The 22,343-nt window shown below is 36.7% G+C and overlaps 1 protein-coding gene, 2 long non-coding RNA genes and 1 pseudogene across 3 annotated transcripts; 3 read left to right on the top strand and 1 right to left on the bottom strand.

Annotated features, from left to right (window-relative positions):
• The first annotated feature begins 787 nt into the window (after positions 1-787).
• On the top strand, positions 788-1,894 carry LOC132797856 (uncharacterized). Its single transcript, XR_009633798.1, has 4 exons — positions 788-942; positions 1,259-1,403; positions 1,475-1,603; positions 1,664-1,894. It is a non-coding gene; the product is annotated as an uncharacterized LOC132797856 (long non-coding RNA).
• A 3,051-nt stretch (positions 1,895-4,945) lies between these two features.
• LOC132797871 (putative nuclease HARBI1) lies at positions 4,946-5,883 on the bottom strand (annotated as a pseudogene).
• A 2,324-nt stretch (positions 5,884-8,207) lies between these two features.
• Positions 8,208-10,258, top strand: LOC132797877 (uncharacterized). Its single transcript, XR_009633810.1, has 4 exons — positions 8,208-8,496; positions 8,578-9,061; positions 9,127-9,637; positions 9,682-10,258. It is a non-coding gene; the product is annotated as an uncharacterized LOC132797877 (long non-coding RNA).
• Positions 10,259-12,876: 2,618 nt separating this feature from the next.
• On the top strand, positions 12,877-14,425 carry LOC132797870 (inhibitory POU protein-like). Its single transcript, XM_060809630.1, has 2 exons — positions 12,877-12,943; positions 14,196-14,425. Exons 1-2 carry the CDS (start codon positions 12,877-12,879, stop codon positions 14,423-14,425), a joined length of 297 nt encoding a protein of 98 aa, XP_060665613.1.
• The last annotated feature ends 7,918 nt before the right edge of the window (positions 14,426-22,343 follow it).

The following is a 22,343-nucleotide window of genomic DNA, read 5'->3' as shown; positions in this document are numbered from 1 at the left end:
GGTGCTGGAGAGCCGTGAGGGATGTTTGCTGCTGGCATCCTGCTACATGGCCCACGACATGCCGGCTCCACCTGACGAGCTGCGGAGGCTGGTGCACATGGTCTGCTCCTCCAATAAACATCTAATAATCGGAACGGACGCCAACGCCCACCTTAGCGTCTGGGGAAGTCCCGACATTAACGACAGGGGTGAGTCAGTTCTTGATTTTATCCTAAACTATAAGCTTAGACTAGCCTATGTAGGTCAATATTTGAAATACCAGGCGAACATAAAGCAGCAGCAAGTGGTTGATTTGAAAACCAATTTCGTTCTGTCCGCTGTGTCTAAAGTGAATCAAAAGATTTTAATTGTTTTCAGCTGTTTGATAACATGCGTGCGAAACTAAAAAGCGCGGTAAAAATTTTGTTTACTTCCGAGCGTGCCAAAATTGTTGTGGCTGACAATCCCTTGTCTCCATTGCATCAGGCAAAGAACTGCAAGTGCCATGATCAGTTGAGCTTGTATCAAATGATGCTTGTCCATTTATCAGAAAGTTACCTAACATACTTTCCGTTAGGCGCTGTCCATTAATTACGTAATCACTTAGCCGGGATTGGGGGTCAAGGAAGTGATTATGTTTGATTACATGAGGAGGGAGGGGTATTGGACAATGATTACGTAATCATTTTATAAAAATATATAGCGCCGATTACTCCGTCAATAAGTACCGAATGCAACTCTATAATTAAGTCGATATACATATTCTATTATTTGTATATCGAAAATCAGCTGTGCTTTTTGACTCAAAAATATTCGTTAAGAATTTTGTGCTGCAGTTGAGAACAAATAATGCCAAAATCAAAAAAAAAAGCCAAACAGCAGCGGCGTAATCAGCCGCAGATGCGGGTTCTCCTGAAGACAACAGGAACGGGGATAGAACAGTGGAGACCAACAACAATGGAGGTAATGGGATGTTGTTGACTCAGGAAAATACATCGGTATCCTTATATAAGGGGTGCTCATTGAGCACTGCTCAACGCCTACACACTGAGTGCACTTTTGTTTTTGTAGATGCCCTGTGCTTATGGATAGTGCGCCGCTACATACATATGTGCACGTTTTCTGGTGTCTGTCATAAGATGAATTTGAGCACCCCTGCCTTATATAGTATTTATATGTTTGTAAATATCTTATCTTTTGATTTTAATGAAGCTAGATATTTTATATACATTTAATAATCACTTATATATATATTTTGTTGTTTCCTCTAATTACTTAGCTGGAGCAGAACGAAATTGACAAAATGACGGCTACATGGACAGAAATAATGAACCGGAAGAATGGTGAATTAAATGAAAGTGACCCAGCTTGAGCTGGAAAACATGTAGCTGAAAACAAATAATTAGGCCAAAGAAGTCAAGCTGGTACGAATAAAGCTTAATACATTCCGATGTTAATAAATTCGTTCAATACTAATTTTAATCATGTCTTGAAGGTTGAGCTGAACAACTATTAAGCAAAAGTCAAGGAATGTATCATGATGGAACAAAAACTTGCCCAGACTGAGGCAATAGTGCAACATTATGAGGGGATTATAAAGGCATCGATAGAAAATCATAGACAGGTACATACAATTATTAACAATATAGTAATTGTCAATAGTATCTATAATAATTAATTTTAGTCACAAATATCGATGGAGTGTGCCATTCAAAAAACCCCCCGACGACTTTAATCGCGAAGCTGCTAATAAGGTGTTAAGAGAGAGAGTTTGATGCTGCGTCCGACGACGGTTCAACGATTTCAAATACAGCTGCAACTGCAGTTGCTACAAGATTAAGAAATCGTCGAATTTAATTTAAACAAGTAAAAAAATTCTTGAGCAATATTTGCATTTGTTTTGTTTTTTTATTTGCATGTTGTTGTTGATTTTGTCATTATGTAAATTGTTTAAGGCAGTGCGCCTTAAATTGGTTTTGACTGTTTGTATGTTGTGTATAGTACGTAATCAGCTCAATTCACTTAGTTATCGCATTCCCAGCTGACTATAAAGTAATTGTTATTCTCATTCTCAAACTATATGACCTTTTTTTATTTCCTTTTTTGTTTCTTTATTTGCCATATATATAAATAAATATGTTTATTTCTTATTTCGATAAGATGCCCTTCAATTGTAGTTGTATTTATTTCTCTCTTTTTATACCCGCTACCCATAGGGTAGAAGGGTATTATAACTTTGTGCCGGCAGGAAATGTATGTAACAGATAGGAGGAGGCATATCCGACCCTATAAAGTACATATATTCTTGATCAGCGTCAACATCCGAGACGATCTAGCCATGTCCGTCTGTGTGTCTGTCCGTCTGTCCGTATGAAACACTGGATCTCAGAGACTATAAGAGATAGAGCTATAATTTTTTTTCGACAGCATTTGTTATGTTTGCACGCAGATCAAGTTTGTTTCAAATTTTTGCCACGCCTACTTCCGCCCCGCAAATCAAAAAATCTAATACCAAGCGTAATCTTAAAGCTAGAGTGGCGAATTTTGGTATATTTGATTCCTGAAAATTTGGTTGCGATCAGATAAAAATTGTCGAAGTTATTAAAGAAATACTTTTGTATGGGCAAAAACGCCTACTTACTAGGGGTCTTAGTTGCTTTGGCTGACAATCTGGTATATTGTGCCGTCTATGGTATATTTTGAATGCGGTACTATGTCGATATACCAAATATACCATTTGGTATATTTTTAGTATTTTGCAGTATATTCGGTATATTTTGAGAAAATATCGCAAAATATATTTCTTTTATTCAAAATGGGTAGCGGGTACCTCACAGTCGAGTACACTCGACTGTAGCTTTCTTACTTGTTTAAATTGTGCGCCAACTTTTGTTTACATTTGAACAGCTGACATTTCAGAGCTGCCATATTGAGAATTTTACCGTTGTCCATATTTCTCGGTTCGTGCCAATGAAAACCCCGAAACGGGACTTTAAAAAACGAAAAAAAAAACCGAGTGAAGTGGAAATAGGTTATTAGTCTCTCTATATACCCGAAACATATTGCATTTCTATAAGAGGAAGAAACAATAAAAATTTCCTCCAGCTGACGGATGAGTCCTTATCAACAACATACTAGAACCACTTGAGAATTGCAACAGACGAATAAGTAAAATTTACTATTTACGTTTTTAATTTATATAGACAAACCTTGAATTATGCAATACAAATTTGTAGTTGGAGAACAAAATATTGCATTCTTTTAAGATGATCATGCCAATAACATAAACAAGTTAGAAAGCTACAGTCGAGTGTGCTCGACTGTGAGATACCCGCTACCCATTTTGAATAAAAGCAAAATATTATGGTATTATTTTCAAAATATACCGAAAATACTACAAAAATACTAAAAATATACCCAATGGTATATTTGAGATATCGATATAGTACCACATTCAAAATATACCATAGAGGGCACAATGTACCAGATTGTACAAAAATACAAAAGTATTTCTTTCAGGCATGCTCCGGTTTTCACTTTTCGTTTTCGTTTTGAAATCGAAAACGAAAAAATTGGTGCTCCCGTTTTCACTTTCACAAGATTTTTTCGAATTGCAAAACGAGAAAATTTGACTTGCCGAAATGAAAAGTAAATGCCTTTTTCTATATTAAATCGGATCTTATTTGCAAAAGGAAAAAAAGTAGTTGACTTATTGGTTTATTGTCGTTCTTTTAAGACCTCTAGAAGATCAATTAGGCTTGTAATTATTTTTAAAACGAGTAATTTCTGACCCCACCTCAAATTTGGATATCAAATTTTGCCGTCGGCAACAACAATTTTCGTTTTGGTGAGCGACCGATAGGTCCGACACCATGAGTTATCGCCTAAGCTGCCATACTTTCGATAGAATGAAAAAGCAAGTTAAAAATACTTGTAATCAAACGGATGGCGATAAATTTGTTGAAGTTGGGTAAAATATGTTTTTTAAAAATTAATTAATTTAATTTAATTAGTTATGTGCTAAAAGTGTATAAAAAAAATTGTTGGAATAACCGGAATGAAATGCATTAAAAAGGTGGCATCCCCATTTTTGTGGGAAACAGCTGATTGCCGTTCAACCGAATTTTAAAAATGTGAGTAAAAAAAAGTTTATTTTTATAAAAAACAACAATACTAATATATTGTTTGCAGGGGAAAACACAAATCAACATTCCAGGATGAAGTCATTCTTAATTTTATGCAGGACAATGAAAGTATGGCGCGTGGATTCGCCAAAGGCGATCGTGTGGCTGCAGAAGCTAAATGGAGCGAGCTTGCCGGTGCATTGAACGCAATTGGACCTCCAATTAAAGATGTTGCGGGATGGGAAAAGGTATGAGTATCCCCAGAATTATGACAGACTAATATATTTTATAATATTACAGTCCAGGTTTGGTGCGATTGGAAGGCGAATATTCGCAAGAAAATTGCCCAGAATAAGGCAGAGGTCAGGGCTACGGGCGGGGGTCCTTACTGCCAGCAACCGCTGACAGCCATGGAGGAGGACGTGGCAAAGCTCTGCGGGCTCTTTGAGATGGTCGAGGGAGTTGGTGCTGTGGCATATGGAGCACCAACCACCATAATAGAAGAAGACGTGGCTGAGGAAAATGACGAGGAGATTGCCACAGAGGAGGAGGAACCGAGCCGCAAGCGTCGCCGCACAGCTGCTGCGGTTGACTTGCAGAGTCTGTGCGTAGCTCAAGTTCAGGAAATGAAGTTAATCAATTCAACAATGTCCAAGCATTTCGAAAAAATGGAAAGTCTTGCACAAGAGGACTTGCATTTAAAAAAGGAGCATTTCCAAAAAATGGAAACTCTTAGACAAGAAGATTTAAATTTAAAAAAAGAGCTACTCTTAAAGTTAGAACAAATTTTAAAAAAATAAGAATAAATACATTTTAATAACCAAAATGAATAATTTGTTTATTTATTTTGTTATATTGACAGAGATGTGCAGAGCACAGCGTACGTTAATAATTTGACAGCAAAAAATGGGCTGATAATTAAGGCATCGTTGTAAACAACGGAAACGGCTTTTAAGAACACCAATTGTTCGTTCTATCATGTTTCTGGCTGCAGCATGTCTTAAATTAAATCGATGCTGATGCGTCCCCATCTCTACTCTCCTGTGCGTAGCCAGAATCAGCCAAAACAAAATATTCATTTATTGTTCTCGACAAATATTCCCTGGCGCTTGAATGATTCCAAATGAAAGAATCATGACAGGGTCCGGGGTGCGTCGCATCAATAGCGATAATCTCCATATTATAGTTGCAAACCTGTAGGTAAAAGTAAAATCTTAACGTAACTATAACCAATTTAGACATTCTACTTACAACCATGGCGTTCATGCTGTAATAGCCCTTTCTGTTAAAAAAAACAGAGGCATTATTTACAGGTTTCAATATTTTGATATGAGTTCCATCCACGCAGGCGACTATTCTTGGCAGTTGATATCTGCCAAAGAAGTATTCGCTAGATTTCCGCATTTGCTGGCTAGACATCTGAAGGCAAATTGTGTCCCGACAAAGAAGCCTGTCCAGCAACGGAATAAATATATGGAGAATTTTCCCAAATGTGCTTCGTCCTATATTTATATGGTGGTCCTTGGCGATTGAGAACTGTTATCAGTAGCAAGATATCGCAACACAGAAGCCAATTGCATAGAGTGAGACAGTGTCGTTACTTTTAAATGTGGCTTGACTATCTCCAATATGTTTTTAAAAGTGTCTTTATCAATCCTAAATGATTGGACAAATCTGCAATAAACATAAATTAGAAGCAAAATTTTGAATGTTGCAAATGTGACTTACCGGTCGTCAGACATATTAAAACACATGTATTACATCTTAATAAAAAAGGCATTTTTTCACGTTGTTTGCTGCTGACCAAACCTCAAATCAGCTGTTTCGGCAGCAATAAATGATGAGAAATGAAACGTTTCGATAGCAAAACGATAACTAAAAACTTGTGAAAACCGGAGCACCTAAAAACGAAAATCTCGGTTTTGGTCCCAAAACGAAAACGAAAAGTGAAAACCGGAGCATGCCTGTTTAATACCTTCCACAATTTTTATCTGGTCGCAATCAAATTTTCAGGACTCACAAATACTATAGTTATTATTGTATACACCAGCTCTAGCTTTAAAATTACGCTTGTTATTAGATTTTTTGATTTTCGAGGGCGAGAGGGGGCGTGGCAAAAATTTGAATCAAACTTGATCTGAAAATTATAGCTCTTTCTACTATTGTCTCTGAGATCTTGGTGTTCATACGGACGGACGGCTGTTGACGCTGATCAAAAATATATATGTATACTTCATAGGGTCGGAGATGCCTCCCTCTACCTGTTACATACATTTCCTGTCGGGTTTAAAAAACAAACACGCAAAAAAATTTGGCATCGCCAATGCGGCGCACAACTATCCGAGTACTCGGCCGCGAAACTTATTCTTGCCTTACATCGCCGTTCGGATACGGTAAATTTTCTACTCATGCCTTCGCCACATTTGCCAAATTCGTTTTACATAATGTCTCACTCAGTCACTCAGAACTTTGAGTGAGAGTACCAAATGCTGTTTTGACTGTATGTCTGTCATGACTGTCATGCAGACCTCTATCATAAGACGCAATATAGTATAAATGTATATTCCCGTCGCTGCCGCTGCGATTTATTCGCTGTGGTGTGAGAGATGATTAAATCTCTTAAGCTACAACGCACAGTGGTTGCGTCCATAGGCCAAAAATAAAAAAAGTCATAACAACAAAAATGTACGAAAAGTAAACAAATCGTTTCTAAATTGTCCAACTTTTTTCTTGGCAAACTAGATTTTTCTGGATATCTAACGGTTCTTTCTAAAAATAGAATTGAAGTTGCGAGCAGGTAGTCAATTGCAGAGCACAGTTTGCGCGCATCGCCAATTTTTCACAACAAAACCGAACTTTGAAGTGGTCAGTTCATTTATTACGTGTCCAAGTTTATAATATTTTAAATGGATTTTGAAGTTGAAGGTATTTTCTAAAATTTGAGATATTATAAAAAAACGTACTTGTTAAACTCTTCTTGTTATATTAATTTGAAATAATACATGTTTTTTGTCTATATTTTGAACGTCTTTTTTATGTTTAGCTAAGGTTTTAGTAGTGACGCCACTGAATGCCACAGTTAAATTGTATATCAATGTGTTTGTCTGGCTCTAAAGGTAATAAATGTGTAAATTTTTTTTGCCGAAAAGTGCCGATGTGCTTACAATCGTAAAAATTCTAACACCGTCTTAACATTTTCAGGGTCAGTTTTGCACTAAAAAAATTTGTTTTCGCTCGTGTGCTTCTTGTGCTGTTGCCCTGTCTTCGTCTTTTGAGTTTGTGTTTATTAATAGTTTTTCATTTATTAAGAGTTTTGATTTATTTTTTGTTTATTCCCTTGCTTTAAACTTTAATATGAGTGTGTATTCTCACGTTTATATGTTATTAATGTAAGGTGCAGCAAAGAAGGTAGCGCCGTTGAAAGGTGAACAAAATTGATTGAAGTTATAGAAGCAAATATTATTAAAAACGGCTATATTGTTAATAAGAGTGAAGTGTCAAAGCGAATTGAATACGTTTGTAAGAGGATTATAACGTTTTGGGTTAATTACAAACGCATGAAATCTTCAATTCTCAATATCAATCTGATTGGTTGAATGAAAAGGAATCAATACCGATAACATGCACCCAATCAACATAAAAAATATGAGCCGTTTGTATCGAAGCTATATGATACGGTTTTTTTACAGTGTGTTTAGAATATTTTTATAGATTTTTGGATTTTTCACACATGTACATCTTTGATCTTTGGTGTACAGAAGTGTGCACGGATGAAGAAAAAACTCGAAGAGTAACTAGTTTGGTAGAAGAAAGCAGCAATATATTTTAAATATAATATATATATAGAATATATATAGTATATCTTGGATTCTAATATCAAATTTTAGTACTGTAACTCCACCGGAAGAATTTTGGCGCACAATCGGCATATACGCCATAATAAGGTTATATGGGAGCTATAGGATATAGTCCTCCGATGTATCCAATTTTTTTACTACATATTCAAAATATTTTTTTAAATTTTTGGGGAAAATTTCATAACGATATCTCAACGGGAAGTATTTTTGACCGCGGCTTCATACAAGCCCAACCACTGTGCAACGCCGCTGCGATTAATTCACGCTGTTCCCTTGTCGATTTATTCGCGCCGCTACCGCTATGCTTTTTGCCATTCACACGTTCACTATTGTAAACAAGGGCAAAAGGTGAGCTGCATATTGAATGCGTAAAAAGCAATTGTCGGACAAAACAGCAACAATGTCGAAAGTGGAGCGACTCATCGAATTAGTCGAAAAAAATAAAATTTTATATGATTCGGCGGACGCGGACTATAAAAACGTAACAAAAAGGAACAAGATATGGGACGAAATTGGATTGGAGCTGGAAGAAAGTGGTAATTATATTGTTTTATCAAATCAAGTTCAGTTTTTGTACAATCTGTGAAATGAAAATCAATTATTTTTTATATTTTTAGGAAATGAAATAAAAAAAATAATGGGAGAATTTGAGAGACACTTTCGCAAAATCTTTGAAGACCAGTTCAGGGCACGCTGGTAAAACGTTCAACAAATTTAAGTGAAGAAAGAGAAGAATGCGAACCAGCAGAAACTGGAGCAGTTTCGTTGGCGTTAACGGACGAGAGCATCGATGGGTTTATCCCAAGGGCTACGTCCTCCGTAGAGGATATAACACAATATCTAAAGTCGCAGGGGCCAGACGACATAAATATGTTGTTTTTGGCTCATGCGCAAACAATAAAAAAATTTTGCCCTAGGAGACGGGCACAAATTAAATTTAAAATCGCCAAATTGATAATGGAGGAAGAGATGGCGATTCTCGAAGAAAATAGAGGTGAAAAAAACATCGATGTTATCGATGTTGCCAAAAATATTTTTAACATCGATTGTTTTCTGGAAACATCGATTATCGTCACTTGCAACCGAGAAACAGAAAGCGTGGTAAGCGGAGAACAAATTTTTGTGCAATTTTTACAAAAACTAATCTATTTTACTTGAATTTATAGTGAACAATATTGGTGGTGTTGGTGGCTAACATCTTGGAGCCTTTTGAGCACGCTACTCGGTCTAATTCCCAAGAAAAAAACGCTTCAATATCGATATTAATTCCTCTCATATGTGAATTAAACAAAAATATGGTTGATATTAAGACAAAAATTAAGACTACAGAGGGGAATTCAATTTTCGATTTTCTCACGGCTCGTTTCGCCCATTATGAGGTTAGAACCGTCCCAAGATTGGCAACTATTCTGGATTCAAGGTTCAAAAAAAGTGGGTTTTCTCTCTCAGTCAAATTCAAACCAAGCTGCTAAGGCTTTAGAGAATGAATTGTACAACACATTATCCAAAACACAGCACGATACGCCAACGCCACCAAATCCAGAACCGGAAAAGAAGAAATTTACGTTCCTACAGCAGTCGCTGTTAAATCTAAGTCGACGAGGACAGATGCTATTATAGCTCTAAGGCAATATTTGGAGGCTCCAAATTCCCCGGAGAACGTCGCCTTGTAGAGAGGTTTGAAATTGTTCAATATATGCTTTTATGGTTATTTTGTATAGATATGCTCAGATTCCATGAAAGCTTTGAAAAGCATTGCAAAACAATACTTTTGCGTTCCAGCATCTTTCACGGCGTCCGAGAGGATTTTCAGCAAAGCTGGCCAAGTCATTAGTGAGCGCTGGAGCTCTCTTAAACCAAAAATAGTTAATATGTTGTTATTTTTGAACAAAAACAGCTTCCTTTATGATCTCAATTAAATAAGTTAAATTTAAACGGCGATAATCGATTATAATCGATGTTTTCATACCAAAACATTGATGTTTTCCCAGCTCTACCGACTGGTCCGCAAAAAGCGGACCCAGAACCTGAGGCATCACTCCCAGCTACTGACCCATCGTTCATATCAGTGACAACCACTAGAGAGGCTCCAAGCAAACCGAAACTAGAACCACTTGAGAATTGCAACAGATAAATAAGTAAAATTTGCTGTTTACGTTTTCATCACTAACCATACAATACATAGATGCGTCAAGTCATACATCCAAAAGGTATCATTAAAAACAGTATTATTGCAGCCCCAGTCGGGCCGTGCGCTGCGATTCGAACATTGAAAATTCGAAGTTCTAACGCAGCGCGCAGCGTTGAGTTCAGTCGCAGATCAAATGCGGAGCGATGAGCACGGGCGTATTTCGTTGCGCTCTGCTTTCATTTCTATGTATGCGTGTATGTATCTACATGCTCGCCTATATTAGTATGTGTATGCATATGAAGTTTTGCAACGTGCAGTTGCCTCGCTGACGAGCAGCTAGCGCACGTCAATTTTGATTTGCCGCGACGAAAGTCTCGAAGAAGAGGACAACAACAATTGCTCGCGTTCTATATGTTTGCAGTTAAATGGCACTTGCACAAGGACCGCGATGGCTCTGCTGGTAGTTTGCAAGCCCAGCGTGTTGTGGGTCCAGGTTCAACTCCCGATCGAGAATATATGTATGCATATTTTGTTTTTTTTAATGCGATTTAAATTTTTTCATTCCCTTTCAACTTTACTGACAGAAGTAAAATCTAATCGCGCATTGATTTTTGATGACTTACAATTTAAACTTTTAATAATAGTAATTGTATTATTTTTATTTTCTCTAATTTTCTGAAATCTTATTGTTATCTTAAAATGTAAAAAACAAAATTTTAAAGTTCAAAAGCACTATTTAGCTTGCAAAAAGAATTACGGCTTTATTTTATTATTTAATTTTGTAACAAAGTAGTATGTGTTGTTTTATATGTTTGTGATTGTCTTTTGTATGTTTGATGTTATTTAGTGCCAGACCTCCAGGCAAAAACAGTGATTGTTAAATATATGTATGTATTTCATGTTCATTTGTAGTATAAATTTGCACCCTAAAAAGCTACTGTCCAACTCGTTGGAATACCGTATTTAACCTCTTTAAGTCAGTTGAGCTAAATTGGATGGAAATTTCGCAGATTTTGGTAGATAAAAATGAAATTTCAAGAATTGCAGATATTAATTTAAATAACATTAGCGGAATCGTCAACCTTCTTGCACCATTTGAATGTTGCTCTAAAATGCTAGAGGGTAGCAATTATCCAACATTGCACTTGACGGTTCCACATATAAATAAGTTAAAAAACATATGCTCACCAAATGAAAATGATATTGAAATAGTTCAAAAATGCAAACTAACGCTTTTAGAGTACATAGATTCAATAGTCATAGAAAATTTAAAAAAATATCACAACATTGCATTATTTTTGTTTCCACCCACCAATAAATCAGAAAAATTCTCAGAATTAGAAAAGGAACAAACTTTTAAAGACGTTGAAGAAATGATGATTAATATTCATATAAATTGCCAAAATAATGAAATTGAGAAATTAATTCAACCTACACAAGACATTGATAACATATTTGCAGATTATTCAGAACCTATTCATAGCCCTAACTATTATAGATGAGCTTCACACATATAAAAATGTTAATAAAGCGTATAAAGAAGATTTTGATGTTTTGCAGTGGTGGTCAATAAATAAAGACCGTTTTCCGCTGCTTTATCAAATTACCTGCAAGATACTAGCAGCTCCCGCGAGCAGTGCTGCATCGGAAAGGGCATTTTCTGTTGCCAAAAATTTAATTTGCGAAAAACGGTCAAAAATTGCCTCTACTGAAGACATGGTAAATAAAATAATGTTTCTTCATTACAATATAAATAATTTAAATATAGAATCTTTAATAACATAAAATAAATATTATAATTAGTTTTAATTTAAATAATAATATTTTCTAAATTCTTTTTTTTGTAATAAATACATTTAAAACGAAAATTCAAATTTATTTTTTAATCGGACATATAATATGTACATACACACGAGAACTATATATGTGTGTATGTACCAGTCATGAAGATTCACTCACTGTACAGTAAGTAAACTGCACACCAAAACACTGTACAGTGTGTTGACTGCTGCACACCAATTTTGCTGTACTCATTAACAGCTGTACAACTATGGAATGAGTGAGAACACTGTCAATCAAAACAGACAATACTACCCTACTCACTCACACCCAAATATGCTGTGCAGAAATAAGAGTGTGCCCACATTTAGAATAAATGATTCATTTGTCGTTTTGGATGCATTCATGCAGAAGACTATTGTGAACAATTTGCAAGTGAAAGTTTTGTGAAAAGAAGTCAAAAAACTATTAATATAAACAGTCCTAAAAGTGATTTTCATTGCGGATAATAAATAATTGGTTTACGTGTTTTGAGCAATTTGTCGTTCTTCAATTAAAAAAAAAAAACTATGGCAGAAACATCCGAGTGCATGAAAAACAAAGTTGACAGTGGAGCATATCATCTTTCCAATATACACAAGGGAAAAAGTTTAATTTGGAGCATTTTTCGGGAAATTTTAAAAGACGATGAAACCGTAGTCGAAGGATGGGTTTTCTGTGAAAAGTGTCGTAGTGTTCTTAGGTATAAGAAGAATCAGACATCAAACTTGTCTCGGCATAAATGCTGTATTGCATTAAAACAACCAAAGGATGGTGCAAAGTTGTCAGACCACGACAAGAAGGAAGCGTTGGAGAAATGCACTGAATGGGTTGTGAGAGATTGCCAACCATTTTCAGCAATTAATGGACCTGGTTTTAAGGCGATGGTCCAATATTTTATAAAGATTGGTGCTATGTATGGGGAAAACGTCGATGTCGATGATTTACTTCCCAGTCCATCTACGCTATGCCGGAAAGCGCAAAAGATGCGGAGGATAAGAGGAAGGATATTGCAGTGGAAATAAAAGAAGCAAGTAAAAACGAGTTGGGAGTAGCTGCTATTGTGGACATGTGGACAGACCAGTACGTCCAAAGAAATTTTCTGGGCGTCACTCTTCACTATTATATTAAAAGCCGTCTATGCGATGTTATTTTGGGCCTCAAATCGATGGATTTTCAAAAGTCAACGGGATCCAATATTTTGGACAAAATAAAAAGTTTATTCCTTGACGTTGAGTTGGAAACCATTGACAATATAAAATTTGTCACGGATAGAGGCTCCAATATAAACAAGTAAGAAAGTTACAGTCGAGTGTGCTCGACTGTGAGATACCCGCTACCCATTTTTAATAAAGGCAAAATATTGCGGTATCATTTTCAAAATATACCGAAAATACTAAAAAAAAATACTAAAAATATACCAAATGGTATGTTTGATATATCGATATAGTACACCATTCAAAATATACCATAAACGGCACAATATACCAGATTGTCAGCCAAAGCAACTAAGACCTCTAGTAAGTAGGCGTTTTTGCCCATACAAAAGTATTTCTTTAACTTCCACAATGTTTATCTGATCGGAACCAAATTTTCAGGAATCACAACTACCATAGTTATTATTGTATATACCAAAATTTGCGGGGGCGGAAGTGGGTGTGGCAAAATTTGAAACAAACTTGATATGCGTGCAAACATAACAAATGCTGTCGAAAAAAAATATAGCTCTATCTCTTATATTCTCTGAGATCCAGTGTTTCATACAGACGGATGGACAGACACACAGACGGACATTTCCTGCCGGCACAAAGTTACAATACCCTTCTACCCTATGGGTAGCAGGTAAGTATCACAAAGTATTATAATTAAATTTCTAATATAAATATAATTTGTTGTGATTTTGTATTATTCAAGGCATTTGATATGTTCATTTTGCATACCATTTTTTTAATCTCGTATGTTCATGAAATCACAATTATTATTTAGTGTCTCTAGTTTCAAGTTTTCAAGTTTAAAGCTGCTGTCTCTAGTTTCAAGTTCCTAATTAGTTTTAGCAATAAATCAAGTTCTATATTATAAAATTATATTCTAAATATGTACATATGTCTCGATTTCCTGTTGTCAAGTAATGCATAATCTTCATTAGTAAGACAGAGTTGCTTTTGCATTATACAGAAATGTATTGACACATCATCTTAGGATTGCAATCTTTCCACGTTTCATGTCGGTTCGTATTGAATCGCCAAGGATAGCCCATCATTTGACATTCGACTGCGCCTCTTGCAGAACTCACGCAAGACTATGTGGGTAAGGCCCTGGCCGAGCTACCTGGCGTCAGACCACTGACGCAGACCACAATATCTAATTTGGAGAACCTAGAGCTGTCGCACAAAAACGTGATCAAACTGAGGCCCATTCTGCTGACGTGGCTGGAGATGGAGGAGGCGCGGGCGAATGCCGCGCAGGAGGATCCCGATGCGCCCAGCGTGCTGCCGGCGGGCGCAAGGAGAAGGTAGGAAGTGTTTTAATTACAGCGGTAATCCAACCAACCAACACAACCAATTAACAACCAACCAACAACCAAAGCAACCACGACTGCTGCCAACTTTCCCCCAGACTCCCCAAAGCACCACAAACATCAATCCCAGTCCCATAACCTGCATAATTCTCCAACAGGGACTCCAACCCGTCAATTGGCAGTGTGTTAATTTGGCTACATAGCAAATAATGAACAATCAAGTAAGAAAGCTACAGTCGAGTGTGCTCGACTGTGAGATACCCGCTACCCATTTTGAATAAAAGCAAAATATTTCGGTATTATTTTCAAAATATACCAAAAATATTAAAATATACCAAATTGCGTATTTGGTATATCGATATAGTACCACATTAAAAAAATACCATAGACAGCACAATATACCAGATTGTCGGCCAAAGCAACTATGACCCCTAGTGAGTAGGCGTTGTTGTCTATTCGAAAGTATTTCTTTAATAACTTCCACAACCTGATCGCAACAAAATCGGGGATGACAATTACTATTGTTGTTATTGTATATACCAAAATTCGAAGGCTCTAGCTTTAAAATTACGCTTGTTATTCGTTTTTGATTTGTGGGCGGGAGTGGGCGTTTTGAAGCAAACTTGATCTGTGTGCAAACATAACAAATAAATTATAGCTCTATCTCTTATAGTCTCTGAGATCTAGGTGCTCAAACGGACGGACGGACAGACGGACATGGCTAGGTCGTCTCGGCTATTGATGCTGATCAAGAATATATATACTTTATAAGGTCGGAGATGCCTCCTTCTACCTGTGACATACATTTCCTGCCGGCACAAAGTTATAATACCCTTCTACCCTATGGGTACCGGGTATAAAAAGAATTGTCCCCAAATTTTGTAATCCCTAATATCGAACTTGTTGACTTTTACGAACTTCTACTGAAAGGGTAGCGGGTATCCCAAGTAGACATTCTAGTCCTCCGGCGGAAACCCACCAACAAAGAACCATGAACTAGAACCGTGAACCATGAACCAGAACTATAACCACAACCAGTACAAAACCAGAACAGACCAAAAACATCGCAACATCAGGATCCACTTCTAAAGTAATCTATATCGAGTCTTTTTTTTCAAGAAGGAGGACACTCATTGAAGTGTCGGCCAAGCGTAGGCTGCAAGAATATTTCGAAATGGATCCGAGGCCATGCCATCTCGCAATCGCTCACTTAACATCCGAGCTTAATTTAAATATTACCGTGGTAGAGACTTGGTTTGCAAATGAAAGACGTCATCAAAAACATTTGAGTCGCAAGGTACACCATTAAAGAGTGAACAATAACAACAAGATTCTGAAATCATCGCAGCAAGGCGACGTCGCACAGTGGTTACGCCCATAGGCCAAAAATAAAAAGTTATATCAACAAAAATGTACGAAAATTAAACAAATCGTTTCTAAATTGTCCAAGCTTCTTCATGGCAAACTAGATTTTTCCTGATATCTAACGTTTTTTTCTAAAAATAGAATTGAAGTTGCGAGCAGGTGGTCATTTGCACAGCGCAGCTTGCGCGCATCGCGAATATACAACAGGTAATTCTATTTTGAATATTCTATTCTATTTTAGTATTTTTAGCGACATCAATTGAAGCTAAATACCGATCTAGATATTCTCCAATTCGTTAAGAATAAACAATAAAAATCAAGCTACGTAAATGGACAGATTAAAATGCCTAAGCCAAAAGCTTAAATTTACTTTAGGTGGAGTTCGGTTTGGCACAACGACTGGACCCAGAACCTGAGGCATCACCCCAGCTACTGACCCATCGTTCATGTCAGTGACAACCACTAGAGAGGCTCCAAGCAAACCGAAACTAGAACCACTTGAGAATTGCAACAGGTAAATAAGTAAAATTTGCTGTTTACGTTTTTATTTATGTTAACAAACCTGCAATTATGCCATACAAATTTGCAATTGGAGAACGAAATATTGCATACTTTTAAGCTGATCATTCAAGAACATAAAAAATCAAGAAAGCTACAGTCAAGTGTGCTCGACTCTGAGACCCCCGCTACCCATTTTGAATAAAGGCAAAATATAGCGGTAATATTTTTTATACCCATAGGGTAGAAATTAAATTTACTCTAGGGTGTTTTCCCTCCACCTTCTCTCTTGATGCTTGTGAATCGCTGCGGCTCGCGGTTAAATTTTATGGCTTAGTGAACGATTTTTGTGTTTTTACTTTTACAAATAGCCAAAGAAAATATCATTTAATTTTTCCTGTAATTTATGGAAATTTTACAAATATGCAAATACCCTTTTGTACTTGTTAAACCTTTTGGAATTTTTTGAATTTCTTTACTTAAAAAACAATAAAATCACAAAAAATATATGCACTTGTCACCAAACAGAGGTATTGTTTTATCTCGATTTCAATCCTTTCGTCAGTTCGAATTGTGCGTTATGTGAGATCGGTTGTGAAAAAAGTCATTAACATTGTCAGTCTTAAAACGTGATTTTCATTACAAATAAATAAATTAAACAATTTCTTACGTGCTGTGAACAATTTGCAAGTGATTTGATTTGTGAAAAGAAGTCAAAAAACTATTAATATAAACAGTCCTAAAAGTGATTTTCATTGCGGATAATAAATAATTGGTTTACGTGTTTTGAGCAATTTGTCGTTCTTCAATTAAAAAAAAAAAACTATGGCAGAAACATCCGAGTGCATGAAAAACAAAGTTGACAGTGGAGCATACCATCTTTCCAATATACACAAGGGAAAAAGTTTAATTTGGAGCATTTTACGGAAATTTTAAAAGACGATGAAACCGTAGTCGAAGGATGGGTTTTCTGTGAAAAGTGTCGTAGTGTTCTTAGGTATAAGAAGAATCAGACATCAAACTTGTCTCGGCATAAATGCTGTATTGCATTAAAACAACCAAAGGATGGTGCAAAGTTGTCAGACCACGACAAGAAGGAAGCGTTGGAGAAATGCACTGAATGGGTTGTGAGAGATTGCCAACCATTTTCAGCAATTAATGGACCTGGTTTTAAGGCGATGGTCCAATATTTTATAAAGATTGGTGCTATGTATGGGGAAAACGTCGATGTCGATGATTTACTTCCCAGTCCATCTACGCTATGCCGGAAAGCGCAAAAAGATGCGGAGGATAAGAGGAAGGATATTGCAGTGGAAATAAAAGAAGCAAGTAAAACGAGTTGGGAGTAGCTGCTATTGTGGACATGTGGACAGACCAGTACGTCCAAAGAAATTTTCTGGGCGTCACTCTTCACTATTATATTAAAAGCCGTCTATGCGATGTTATTTTGGGCCTCAAATCGATGGATTTTCAAAAGTCAACGGGATCCAATATTTTGGACAAAATAAAAAGTTTATTCCTTGACGTTGAGTTGGAAATCATTGACAATATAAAATTTGTCACGGATAGAGGCTCCAATATAAACAAGTAAGAAAGTTACAGTCGAGTGTGCTCGACTGTGAGATACCCGCTACCCATTTTTAATAAAGGCAAAATATTGCGGTATCATTTTCAAAATATACCGAAAATACTAAAAAAAATACTAAAAATATACCAAATTGTATGTTTGATATATCGATATAGTACACCATTCAAAATATACCATAAACGGCACAATATACCAGATTGTCAGCCAAAGCAACTAAGACCTCTAGTAAGTAGGCGTTTTTGCCCATACAAAAGTATTTCTTTAACTTCCACAATGTTTATCTGATCGCAACCAAATTTTCAGGAATCACAACTACCATAGTTATTATTGTATATACCAAAATTTGCGGGGGCGGAAGTGGGTGTGGCAAAAATTTGAAACAAACTTGATATGCGTGCAAACATAACAAATGCTGTCGAAAAAAAATATAGCTCTATCTCTTATATTCTCTGAGATCCAGTGTTTCATACAGACGGATGGACAGACACACAGACGGACATTTCCTGCCGGCACAAAGTTACAATACCCTTCTACCCTATGGGTAGCGGGTAAGTATCACAAAGTATTATAATTAAATTTCTAATATAAATACAATTTGTTGTGATTTTGTATTATTCAAGGCATTTGATATGTTCCTTTTGCATACCATTTTTTTAATCTCGTATGTTCATGAAATCACAATTATTATTTAGTGTCTCTAGTTTCAAGTTTTCAAGTTTAAAGCTGCTGTCTCTAGTTTCAAGTTCCTAATTAGTTTTAGCAATAAATCAAGTTCTATATTATAAAAATATATTCTAAATATGTACATATGTCTCGATTTCCTGTTGTCAAGTAATGCATAATCTTCATTAGTAAGACAGAGTTGCTTTTGCATTATACAGAAATGTATTGACACATCATCTTAGGATTGCAATCTTTCCACGTTTCATGTCGGTTCGTATTGAATCGCCAAGGATAGCCCATCATTTGACATTCGACTGCGCCTCTTGCAGAACTCACGCAAGACTATGTGGGTAAGGCCCTGGCCGAGCTACCTGGCGTCAGACCACTGACGCAGACCACAATGTCTAATTTGGAGAACCTAGAGCTGTCGCACAAAAACGTGATCAAACTGAGGCCCATTCTGCTGACGTGGCTGGAGATGGAGGAGGCGCGGGCGAATGCCGCGCAGGAGGATCCCGATGCGCCCAGCGTGCTGCCGGCGGGCGCAAGGAGAAGGTAGGAAGTGTTTTAATTACAGCGGTAATCCAACCAACCAACACAACCAATTAACAACCAACCAACAACCAAAGCAACCACGACTGCTGCCAACTTTCCCCCAGACTCCCCAAAGCACCACAAACATCAATCCCAGTCCCATAACCTGCATAATTCTCCAACAGGGACTCCAACCCGTCAATTGGCAGTGTGTTAATTTGGCTACATAGCAAATAATGAACAATCAAGTAAGAAAGCTACAGTCGAGTGTGCTCGACTGTGAGATACCCGCTACCCATTTTGAATAAAAGCAAAATATTTCGGTATTATTTTCAAAATATACCAAAAATACTAAAATATACCAAATTGCGTATTTGGTATATCGATATAGTACCACATTAAAAAAATACCATAGACAGCACAATATACCAGATTGTCGGCCAAAGCAACTATGACCCCTAGTGAGTAGGCGTTGTTGTCTATTCGAAAGTATTTCTTTAATAACTTCCACAACCTGATCGCAACAAAATCGGGGATGACAATTACTATTGTTGTTATTGTATATACCAAAATTCGAAGGCTCTAGCTTTAAAATTACGCTTGTTATTCGATTTTTTGATTTGTGGGGCGGGAGTGGGCGTTTTGAAGCAAACTTGATCTGTGTGCAAACATAACAAATAAATTATAGCTCTATCTCTTATAGTCTCTGAGATCTAGGTGCTCAAACGGACGGACGGACAGACGGACATGGCTAGGTCGTCTCGGCTATTGATGCTGATCAAGAATATATATACTTTATAAGGTCGGAGATGCCTCCTTCTACCTGTGACATACATTTCCTGCCGGCACAAAGTTATAATACCCTTCTACCCTATGGGTACCGGGTATAAAAAGAATTGTCCCCAAATTTTGTAATCCCTAATATCGAACTTGTTGACTTTTACGAACTTCTACTGAAAGGGTAGCGGGTATCCCAAGTAGACATTCTAGTCCTCCGGCGGAAACCCACCAACAAAGAACCATGAACTAGAACCGTGAACCATGAACCAGAACTAGAACCACAACCAGTACAAAACCAGAACAGACCAAAAACATCGCAACATCAGGATCCACTTCTAAAGTAATCTATATCGAGTCTTTTTTTTCAAGAAGGAGGACACTCATTGAAGTGTCGGCCAAGCGTAGGCTGCAAGAATATTTCGAAATGGATCCGAGGCCATGCCATCTCGCAATCGCTCACTTAACATCCGAGCTTAATTTAAATATTACCGTGGTAGAGACTCGGTTTGCAAATGAAAGACGTCATCAAAAACATTTGAGTCGCAAGGTACACCATTAAAGAGTGAACAATAACAACAAGATTCTGAAATCATCGCAGCAAGGCGACGTCGCACAGTGGTTACGCCCATAGGCCAAAAATAAAAAAAGTTATATCAACAAAAATGTACGAAAATTAAACAAATCGTTTCTAAATTGTCCAAGCTTCTTCATGGCAAACTAGATTTTTCCTGATATCTAACGTTTTTTTCTAAAAATAGAATTGAAGTTGCGAGCAGGTGGTCATTTGCACAGCGCAGCTTGCGCGCATCGCGAATATACAACAGGTAATTCTATTTTGAATATTCTATTCTATTTTAGTATTTTTAGCGACATCAATTGAAGCTAAATACCGATCTAGATATTCTCCAATTCGTTAAGAATAAACAATAAAAATCAAGCTACGTAAATGGACAGATTAAAATGCCTAAGCCAAAAGCTTAAATTTACTTTAGGTGGAGTTCGGTTTGGCACAACGACTGGACCCAGAACCTGAGGCATCACCCCCAGCTACTGACCCATCGTTCATGTCAGTGACAACCACTAGAGAGGCTCCAAGCAAACCGAAACTAGAACCACTTGAGAATTGCAACAGGTAAATAAGTAAAATTTGCTGTTTACGTTTTTATTTATGTTAACAAACCTGCAATTATGCCATACAAATTTGCAATTGGAGAACGAAATATTGCATACTTTTAAGCTGATCATTCAAGAACATAAAAAATCAAGAAAGCTACAGTCAAGTGTGCTCGACTCTGAGACCCCCGCTACCCATTTTGAATAAAGGCAAAATATAGCGGTAATATTTTTTATACCCATAGGGTAGAAATTAAATTTACTCTAGGGTGTTTTCCTCCACCTTCTCTCTTGATGCTTGTGAATCGCTGCGGCTCGCGGTTAAATTTTATGGCTTAGTGAACGATTTTTGTGTTTTACTTTTACAAATAGCCAAAGAAAATATCATTTAATTTTTCCTGTAATTTATGGAAATTTTACAAATATGCAAATACCCTTTTGTACTTGTTAAACCTTTTGGAATTTTTTGAATTTCTTTACTTAAAAAACAATAAAATCACAAAAAATATATGCACTTGTCACCAAACAGAGGTATTGTTTTATCTCGATTTCAATCCTTTCGTCAGTTCGAATTGTGCGTTATGTGAGATCGGTTGTGCAAAAAAGTCATTAACATTGTCAGTCTTAAAACGTGATTTTCATTACAAATAAATAAATTAAACAATTTCTTACGTGCTGTGAACAATTTGCAAGTGATTTGATTTGTGAAAAGAAGTCAAAAAACTATTAATATAAACAGTCCTAAAAGTGATTTTCATTGCGGATAATAAATAATTGGTTTACGTGTTTTGAGCAATTTGTCGTTCTTCAATTAAAAAAAAAAAACTATGGCAGAAACATCCGAGTGCATGAAAAACAAAGTTGACAGTGGAGCATACCATCTTTCCAATATACACAAGGGAAAAAGTTTAATTTGGAGCATTTTACGGGAAATTTTAAAAGACGATGAAACCGTAGTCGAAGGATGGGTTTTCTGTGAAAAGTGTCGTAGTGTTCTTAGGTATAAGAAGAATCAGACATCAAACTTGTCTCGGCATAAATGCTGTATTGCATTAAAACAACCAAAGGATGGTGCAAAGTTGTCAGACCACGACAAGAAGGAAGCGTTGGAGAAATGCACTGAATGGGTTGTGAGAGATTGCCAACCATTTTCAGCAATTAATGGACCTGGTTTTAAGGCGATGGTCCAATATTTTATAAAGATTGGTGCTATGTATGGGGAAAACGTCGATGTCGATGATTTACTTCCCAGTCCATCTACGCTATGCCGGAAAGCGCAAAAAGATGCGGAGGATAAGAGGAAGGATATTGCAGTGGAAATAAAAGAAGCAAGTAAAAACGAGTTGGGAGTAGCTGCTATTGTGGACATGTGGAC

This window comes from Drosophila nasuta, unplaced genomic scaffold, assembly GCF_023558535.2.
Source record: "Drosophila nasuta strain 15112-1781.00 unplaced genomic scaffold, ASM2355853v1 ctg28_pilon, whole genome shotgun sequence".
NCBI lineage: Eukaryota > Metazoa > Arthropoda > Insecta > Diptera > Drosophilidae > Drosophila > Drosophila nasuta.
Note: the sequence above shows the minus strand (reverse complement) of the source record. Positions and strands in the feature narration are given on the sequence as shown.

What these genes read in the sequence shown, in the direction of transcription:
- LOC132797870 (XM_060809630.1), top strand. Translation starts at nt 12,877, where the DNA reads ATGCCGGAAAGCGCAAAAGATGCGGAGGATAAGAGGAAGGATATTGCA. An exon ending in AGTGGAAATAAAAGAAGCAA is followed by an intron (nt 12,944 to 14,195) that starts GTAAAAACGAGT and finishes CGCCTCTTGCAG; the next exon opens with AACTCACGCAAGACTATGTG.